General features: G+C 46.0%; 1 protein-coding gene across 1 annotated transcript in view; it reads left to right on the top strand.

Moving 5' to 3' along the window:
- The first annotated feature begins 1,506 nt into the window (after positions 1-1,506).
- Positions 1,507-9,411, top strand: part of eml1 (EMAP like 1) — a 203,686-nt gene continuing 195,781 nt past the window's right edge. Inside the window, exon 1 of the mRNA XM_080202531.1 lies at positions 1,507-1,678. Coding sequence (XP_080058657.1) covers positions 1,651-1,678 — 28 coding nt within the window. The 5' untranslated portion in view covers positions 1,507-1,650. The remainder of the gene's footprint in view (positions 1,679-9,411) is intronic.

Raw genomic sequence — 9,411 nt, 5'->3', positions numbered from 1 at the left:
GCCGTGCTAACCACTGTGCCACCATGTTGCCCGGTGCTTGAGTGGCATTCCTGGTCTCACCATTATCTTCATCCCAGTACATCGCTCATCCTTCCCTTCCCTTCCACCTAACACACCCTGATCATAGCAATGCTGAATCTGCAGCCCCTGTCCCCCCCAACCAAAGCTGCGACCCGTTACCTCAGTTTTGTGGAGGGACTGCCAGATTTTGTATTTGTTTCCTGACAACCTCCCCCCAGCCCCCGCATAAAAGATTGGTGAACTGTTTGTGGGGTAGCACTCAGGCACAGCCTGCCAGTTGGGTACAGTTGAAGCCTGGCCATCAAAATGGCTTCGGGCTGTTGCCAAAGACATCTGGCAAGCACCACTGCATCGCCCCACCCACCAATAACACACAATAAAAATTCCTCTCTTAATATCTGTAATCAGCCTCAACAAGGGATCATATTACACAAGGCAATAGGCAGCCAGTACTTTCCGGCCTCTGTAAAAGTAAACAGATCCCTTATCTGTGTGGAGCCTACACATTCTCCCTGTGCCTGCGCGTGTTTCCTCCGGGTGCTCCGATTTCTTCCCACAGCCTGAAAGACGTGCTGGTTAGGTGCACTGGCCAGGCTACATTCTTCCTCAGTGTACCTGAACATGCCCCGGAGTGTGGCGACGAGGGGATTTCCACAGTGAGCCTGAACTCTATTGCTTGTATGCCAAATGAAGAAAAAGATCAAATTGATTCATTGAACCAAGCATTTGATATTTTGGTGATAAAATATGCAAACCAAACAGAGCTCGAGTAAAAGCCGAGGCTGTATTCTGGCTGTCATTTGTACTGTCCTTTAAAATGACTGTTTAATTTGTGAACTTCCTAGTGCAGTTTACTGAGTGACGGCTTGTCCTCTGTGTTTTAAAGTTTATTTATTAGTGTCACAAGTAGTGTCACAAGTGTCTACATTAACACCACAATGAAGTCGCTGAGAAAATCCCCCAGTCGCCACACTCTGGCGCCTGTTTGGATACACTGAGAGAAAATTTAGCATGGCCAATGCACCCTAACCAGCATATCTTTCAGACTGTGGGAGGAAACTGGAGCATCCGGAGGAAACCCATACAGACATGGGGAGAACATACAGACTCCACACAGACAGTGACCCAAGCCGGGAGTTGAACCCAGGTCCCTGTGAGGCAGCAGTGCTAATCGCTGTGTCACCCACAGTGGATAGATCTGCAGAAAATTGTCTCTGATATGACATCACAGGAACACTGGCACATTTTTGACCTTCTTCAGCCACCCTCCAAACTGTGGGTATACTTTCTTGCCTCATTAACATTTCAATGGTAATTAAAAAAATCCACTCTCTCTTTGACCTTGGGTGGGTATCTGATGGGAGAGGGGCGGGGCAAAGTAATTTTATCCACCAATAGGAGCAGAGAGCTCTGGCACAGAAGTACATTCTTTGCATCCCATATTGAGAAGCTGGACTGTTTGTTTCCATTAGTCGGGGTGGGGACTGCTGTCAATTTGCAGCTGGGACTCATTACATTTCACAGCGTGCACTGCAGTGGAAGACCTGAACTGTGGGTTTCTGCTGTGGTTTAGGCATTAAAAAGAAGTAGGATAGAAAGGAAGAAATCTTAACAATCTCTTTGTGCGTGATGTCTGACTGTGAGGGATTAACTCTGGGTAAGTGCCAGTTCCAGTTTAATTGCTTCATTCTCAGCCCTGCGCAGATTTAAAAGCTGAATGTTCTGCGGTGAATGTGTTCGCCTGTCAGCAAGCTTCAGCAACTCAAACTAAACTTGTCTTTTTTTCCTGTATGTTATATACGCAGTGAGGTCAAATGGACTGTCCGCTGATTCCGCACAACTGTAAATATCCACAGGATAATAGAGCTAAGTTAAAGACAGCAGAGGTCAGGAGATGGGTACATGAGACATATTTAAAAATATGAAAATAGTCACAGGGCCATTTTTAGAGAATTGCAGTCCTGCTGCGCTAATAATTCCTAATGTTAATAATTCCCATATAAAGGCAGCTCATTTACATCTTGCAAATGTTCGTTTTTAATGTAATTATATTAAAAGGTATCAGGTAATTCTACTTTCACCTTTCTTTAAAAAAGGCTTTGATCTTCCTGGCAGAATATATATAAGGTCCTGAGTCCTTCTGACTGACAGGAAAGAGCTTTTATTTTGTTTCAAATTGGACTAGGTTGTTTAATTGCCAAATTGACATTTTTGTAACAGTTGAGAAATGTGCTCAATGTTGAAGAGTCGGGAGGATTCTCCCAGTGGTCCAATGTGGTTTTCCAGCATCGCCTAAACCAGAAAAGCTCTGGATTCAATCCCATGCCTGTACTGAACCAGCACAGAGTGTGGGGGAGGCGTTCTGGCTCAGTGGCTCACACACCTGCCTCTGTGCCAGAAGTTCCAGGTTCAAGTCCTACACCAGGACTTGTTGACCACGGATAGAACGATGCAGCCAAACAGATTGATAATAGACCTGCTATTCCTTTCAACACACCCACTTTGAGAGTGGGGCAATTCCTGGTCAAAATGTTTGATGGGGAGTGGCATTTCTCAGGCTATAACTGCTTGTCTCTCTTTCTGAAATAGAGAGAGATGCATCTGGTCCCTTGCGGACTGTGGCTCATGGCAGATAGACGTGGGGAAAGCACGAGTTCTTCAGTTAAAAAATTAACGTGTTATGCTATAGAGTGGAGGATCTTTCAGTGTTGGTGCCTTAGAATCATAGAAGCCCAACAGTGCAGAAATAGGCCACTTGGCCCATCAAGCGTGCACTGACAATGATCCTACACAGACCCGATCCCTGTAACCCCATATATTGACCCTGCTAATATCCCTGACACTAATGGACAATTTAGCATGGCCAATCCACCTAACTCGTACATCTTTGGAGCACTGCTCCTTCATCAGGTGATGAAGTTGATGAGTTGATAAAGGTGATGAATTCACTTACCTGATGAAGGAGCAGCGCTCTGAAAGCTCGTGCTATCAAATAAACCTGTTGGACTTTAACCTGGTGTTGAGAGACTTCTTACTGTGCCCACCCCAGTCCAATGCTGGCAACTCCACATCACATTTTTGGAGTGTGGGAGGAAACCAGAGCACACGGAGGAAATCCACACAGACACAGAGAAACATGCAGACTCCGCACAGACAGTGACTCAAGCTGGGAATCGAAGCCAGGTCCCTGGCACTGTGAGTCAGTAGTGCTAACCACTGTGCCACCATGCCACCCTCTGCCAGCATGCCTTCGATAAGTCAGGAGATATAAATAAACCTCAGCAACAACTGTACCCTTCCTGTGATGGGTTCTTTGAAATGGCGAGACCCCAAATTGAGATGCTTGTTGATCTCATGACAAAGAAACAGCCAGAAACCTGACGTGGACAGCAGCAACTTGCCGACCCCAGACAGATTTAGAGGCTGTGAATCTAAACTCTCCCATGACCTTTGCAGACGTATCTGGTTTAGATTGGTTGAGTTTGGCTGTCTGTCTTCAGACAATCCCACAGCAAGTTATGAAGGGAAATGGCAGTGGGAGGCCATTCTGCTGAATCTGCATCCTGAAAACTGGCTGCAGAAATATTCCTCCACCTCTTGATGGTTACGCAGTCGCTGCCCTGCCCCTTTAAGCTGTTGTGGCATGCTGCAGCTCTGCGGAACATCTTCCAAAATATGGGAGGCTCTCCTCAAACATCATTAACCCAAGTCAGGAAAATTGGAAGCAGTCACAGCATGGGTGACTGGAAATGTCACTTACAGGGACTAATGTCACAAGCTGGTAATGTGCTGATGAGAAATATGCGGTCCTAATTATCTTTACAATAAGAATTGTCACTTTTGAGCACAAAGGATTATTTCACACAAAGCTTCCTTTTTACATTATCCATTCTGATCTTCCTCAGATTATAATGTGGAGTTGCCGGTATTGGACTGAGGTGGACACAGTAAGAAGTCTCACAACACCAGGTTAAAGTCCAACAGGTTTATTTGGTATCACAAGCTTTCGGAGCTCTGCACCTTCCTCAGGTGAGTGGAGAGGTAGGTTTCACAAACGCAGCATACATAGGCAAAGACAGACTTGCAAGATGATGGTTGAAATGCAAGTCTTTTCGGGTATTTCATTCCAACCATTATCTTGCAATTCTATCTTGACCGATTTATGCCGTGTTTGTGAAACCTAGCTCTCCACTCACCTGAGGAAGGTACAGCGGTCCGAAAGCCTGTGATTCCAAATAAAGCTGTTGGACTTAAACCTAGTGTTGTGAGACATCTTACTGTTCCTCAAATTAGTTGTTTTCCCCAATGTGTGAACTACTGAAGGAGGATCCATTGCCACTTCCGTTGGACAAGTAGCCACACAGAATATTTTACCTCCCATTATCCTTGCCCACTCTGCATCCTCCATGGCTTAGGGTCCCCCCTTTCACCCACTGCAGCACGTGTGTCTGCCCAGAATATTCAAAAAATCCTTTGACAGGAGTTAGGATTGAGTCAGCAGCTGATCCCCAGGATGCACTGTCCCACCCCTCAAACTGCTTCACCGGAATGATCCCGGCTTTTGCCCCTTAATGTCACAAGTAGGCTTACATTAACACTGCAATGAAGTTACTGTGAAAATCCCCTAGTCGCCACATTCCGACACCTGTTCGGGCACACTGAGGGAGAATTTAGCACGGCCAATGCACCTAACCAGCACATCTTTCAGACTGTGGGAGGGAACCGGAGCACCCAGAGGAAACCCACACAGACACAGGGAGAACATGCAAACTCCGCACAGACAGTGACCCAAGCTGGGAATCAAACCTGGGTCCCTGGCACTGTGAGACAGCAGTGCTAACCACAGTGCCACAGGCAGTGAGATCAATTTTAAATCACTCAGGAAAAATGCAACTCTGAAATCAATGGGATACATGATGATGTTAAGGATTCTTTACTGTAAGTCTGTGAGGTTCTAAATTCGAATGCCTAGATTATAAATGGATTTTTATGGAACCACTAGGCCAAGTGACAACAGTCAGGACAAAGATGCCAGGGGAGGTACCATGTACGTGGTGTAAAGGCTTTGGGAGTCAGGAGATGAGTTACTCAACCTTAGAATTGCCAGACTCTGACCTGCTGTTGTAGCCACAGTATTTATATGGCTGGTCCAGTTCAGTTTGGGTCAATGGTAATCCCCAGGGTGTGAATAGTGGGGAATTCAGTGATAGCAATGCCATTGAATGTAAAGGAGAGATGGTTAGATTCTCTCTTGTTGGTGATGGTCATTGCCTGACACTTGTATGGCACAAACATTACTTGCTGCTTATCAGCCCAAGCCTGAATGTTGTCCAGGCCTTGCTGCATATGGACTGCTTGAGTATCCGAGAAATTACATCTCTTTGAGCAGCTTGGTGCTAGTATTTTCCAAATGTTATTTTGTGCTATAGGCTGGAGTTACAAGATGCTTTTCTCATTGTTCTTTTCCATGATTCAACCTTTTCTAAAAATAGTGAATTAATTTGGAACACAGTTTTCCTAGAATCTCCGGAGTCTAACCCGGAACCACTCTACGCCTGTGGTCTGATTTTAAAAAGCTGGTGGCCCGTTTAAACGTGGGAGTCAGTGCAACTGGGATCACAGAAAAGCACTTCCAAGGTTAGATAGCAAAGCAGATGCAGAAACCCTGGAGATTCCTCTTCCCGTCACCTTCAATAGGTGCAGCATTATATTCGCAATTCCTCCCTGGTATCGAGAAAGCTGCCAATCATTTCAATGAGTTCATACATTTTTAATGGTGTAAAATTTCTGTTTGCTGTGCTGCATTGAGTAACAGTTTGCGGATGTTGGCTAAATGTAAACATGAACATATCGCAGCAGATATCAGAAGAAGTGATGCAACCCTTTTTTATTCTTTCATGGAGTGTGGGCGTTATTGCGAGGCCAGTGCTTACTGTCCATCCGCAGTTGCCCTTGAGAAGGAAGTGGCGAACCTCTTCAAACTGCAGCCCATGTGTTGTAGGAACACCCATAGTCCCTGCAAGGATGTTCCAGGATTTTGACTCAGCGACAGTGATGAACGGTAACATAATTCCATGTCAGGATGGCGAGTGGTTTGGAGGGGAACTTCCAGGTGGTGGTGTTTATATGCACTGCTGCTCTTGTCCTTCTCGGTGGTAGAGGCCCTGGGTTTGGAAAGTGCTGTCAAAGGAGCCTTGATGAGTTACTGCAGTACATCTTGGAGATGGTACACACTGCTGCCATTATGCTTCAAGCTTTATCCTAGATGCAACTGAGTTTCTTAAATGTTGTTGGAGCCATACTCATCCAGGCTAGTGGGGAATACTCCATCAGACTCCTAAAGTCTGGAGAAAGCTGCCTGGGAAGGTACCATGTAGACAGTGTAAAGGCTTTGGGAGTCAGGAGATGAGTTACTCCAACTTAGAATTGCCAGACTCTGACCTGCCATTGTAGCCACAGTGTTTATATGGCTGGTCCATTTCTGTTTGGGTCAATGGTAATCCCCAGGGTGTCAATAGTGGAGAATTCAATGATAGCAATGCCATTGAATGTGAAGGAGAGATGGTTAGATTCTCTCTTATCGGTGATGATCATTGCCTGGCACTTATGTGGCCCAAATGTTACTTGCTACTTATCAGCCCAAACCTGAATGTTGTCCAGGTCTGGCTGCATATGGACCGCTTGAATATCTGAGGAATTGTGAACACTGAACTATCATCAGCGAACATCCCCATTTCTAACCTTATGATGGAGGAAGGTCGTTTATGAAGTAGCTGAAGATAGTTGGGCCAACACACTATCCTGAGAAACTTCTGCAGTGATTATCTGGGACTGAGACTATTGAACTCCGATGACCACTATTTTCTTTTGCGCTAGGGTATGACTCCAACCAGCAGAGAGCTTTTCCCCCAATTCCCATTGATTCCAATTCTGCTGGGCCTTCTTGATGTCACAGTTGGTCAAATGTACATTGATGTCAAGGGCAGTCACTGACCTCATCACAGCCCTGGTCAAACATGGACTAAAGAGCTGAACTCAAAAGGTGAGGTGAAAGTGGCCTATTGCCCTTACAGCATCCAGTGCCTTCAGCCACTTCTTGATAGCACTGTGGAGTGAATCAAATTGGCTGAAGACTGGATTCTGTTGTGTTGGGGGCCTGCAGAGAGACCGAAATGAATCATCCACCTGGCACCTCTAGCTGGAGGTGGCTGCATATGCTTTAGCCTTGCCTCTTGCACTGATCTGCTGGCCACGCACTAATGAGGATGAGAATATTTATCTTCCTGGTAATTGTTTAATTGTCCACCACCATACATAAGTGGCAGGACTCCAGAGATCTGTTAGTTGTGGGATCGCTTGGTGCTGTCTATCACATGCTGCTTTCACTCGCTGGTTAGTATGCAACTAGTCTGTGTTGTAGCTGTAACAAGTTGACACCTCATTTTTAGTTACACCTGGTGCTGCTCCTGGCTTATCCTCTTGCACTCTTCATCCAGACAGGGTTGATCCCCTGGCTTTGATGAAACTGGTTGAGTGAGGGACATGCCAGGCCATGGGATTACAGATTATAGATGGATATAATTCTACTGCTGCTAATGGCCCACAGCGCCTTATGGATGCCCAGTTTTGAGACACTAGATCTGTTGTGAATCTAACTCTAATGCATCTAAATGGATAGCACTGCTACTTCACAGTGCCAGGAACCCAGGTTGAATTCCTGGCTTGGGTCACTGTCTGTGTGGAATTTGCATATTCTCCCCATCTGTGTGGGTTTCCTCCGGGTGCTCCGGTTTCCTCCCGGAGTACAAAGATGTGCGGGTTGGGTGGATTGGCCATGCTAAATTGCTCCTTAGAGTCAGGGGGACTAGCTAGGGTAAATGTGTGGGGTTATGGGGATAGCATGGGATTCTGGTCACTGCAGAAATGATGAGCCAAATGGTCTTGTTCTGCACTGTAGGGATTCTATGATCTATGAACCCATTTAGCATTATGATCGTGCCACACAATGTAATGGAGGATACATTCAGTGTGATGGTGGGACTTCATCTCCAAAAGGACTGTGGGCTGGTTGGTCTTATCTATATTCTCATGGATACATTCATCTATAACACGCAGGTTGCTGGGAAGAGGTCAAGTAGGTTTTTCTCTCTTGTTGGTTCCTTCACTACCTACCACAGAACCAGTCTGGCAGCTATGCCTATTAGGACTTGGCTAACTTGCTCTGTCATGGTGTTACTGAGTCTCTGTTGGTGATGGGCATTATTCCTCACCTAGAGTACTGATTTGCTGAGCGACATAGAAGAAGCAGGAGGAGGTTTCCTTGCTCATGTTTGACCTGTTGCAATGGGGTACAGGGTCAATGTTGACGACTCCCCAGGGCAACTCTCTCCTTACTGCGCCATCACCTCTGGTGGGTGCGTCCTGCTGGTGGGACAGGATATACCCATGGATGATGATGGTGGTGGTGGCCGGAAAATTGTCTGTAACGTATTGTTCGGTGAGTATGACTATTTCAGGCTATTGTTTGACCAGCCTGTGGGATAATCCTCCCAATCTTGGCACAAGTCCCCAGATATTAGATTGATTGGCCATGATAAATTGCCCCTTAGTGTCAGGGGGAATTAGCAAGGTGAATATGTGGGGTTATGGGGTTGGGACCTGGGTGGGATTGTTGTCAGTGCAAGCTTGATGGGCCAAATGGCCGCCTTCTGCACTGTAGGATTCTAAAATTCTATATTAGTAAGGATGACTTTACAGGATTGACAGACCTAGCAGTGATATTGTCCCCTCTGGTGCTGTGGTCGATATCAGGTTGTCCATCTTGTTTCAGTTGTTTTTGACTTTGTAGAAGTTTGTTAGAACTGAGTGGCTGCCTTGGTCATTGCTGAGGGTCTGGAGTCACATGTAGGCCAGACCAGGTAAGGATGGCAGATTTCCTTCCATAAAGTGAGCCAGATGGGTTTTTACTACAATCAGTGAGAGTTTCATAGTCAGCATTACTGAGACAAGTTTTCAATTCCAGACTATTTTGAATTAGCCAGTGAGTTTAAATTCAACCGGCTGCTGCTTTGAACCTTTGTCCCCAGGGTCTCTGGACTACTAGTCCAGTGACATTACCACTATGCCACCATCTGCCTAAATGTACTGCATATATTGGGAGACTTGTTGTCAAATCCTAACCTTAGCTGTGATTCAGCCTGGATCCTCTCAGATGGCATGTGCCAATCTTAGCCAAACCATTATTGTAGCACTGAGGGAAATTGAGAGGGAATTGGGTTCCACATTGAGGTTCCAGTATTTCTGACCAGCTAAGCTCACAGTGGTGAAGTTGGCCAGATGTCCATTATCATCATCTGGGTGGAGCCCTGGATGTGATGCCTGCTGAAGCCA

The sequence above is a fragment of the Carcharhinus amblyrhynchos genome, chromosome 14, assembly GCF_965287045.1.
Source record: "Carcharhinus amblyrhynchos chromosome 14, sCarAmb.v2.hapA, whole genome shotgun sequence".
Taxonomy (NCBI): Eukaryota; Metazoa; Chordata; class Chondrichthyes; order Carcharhiniformes; family Carcharhinidae; genus Carcharhinus; species Carcharhinus amblyrhynchos.
Note: the sequence above shows the minus strand (reverse complement) of the source record. Positions and strands in the feature narration are given on the sequence as shown.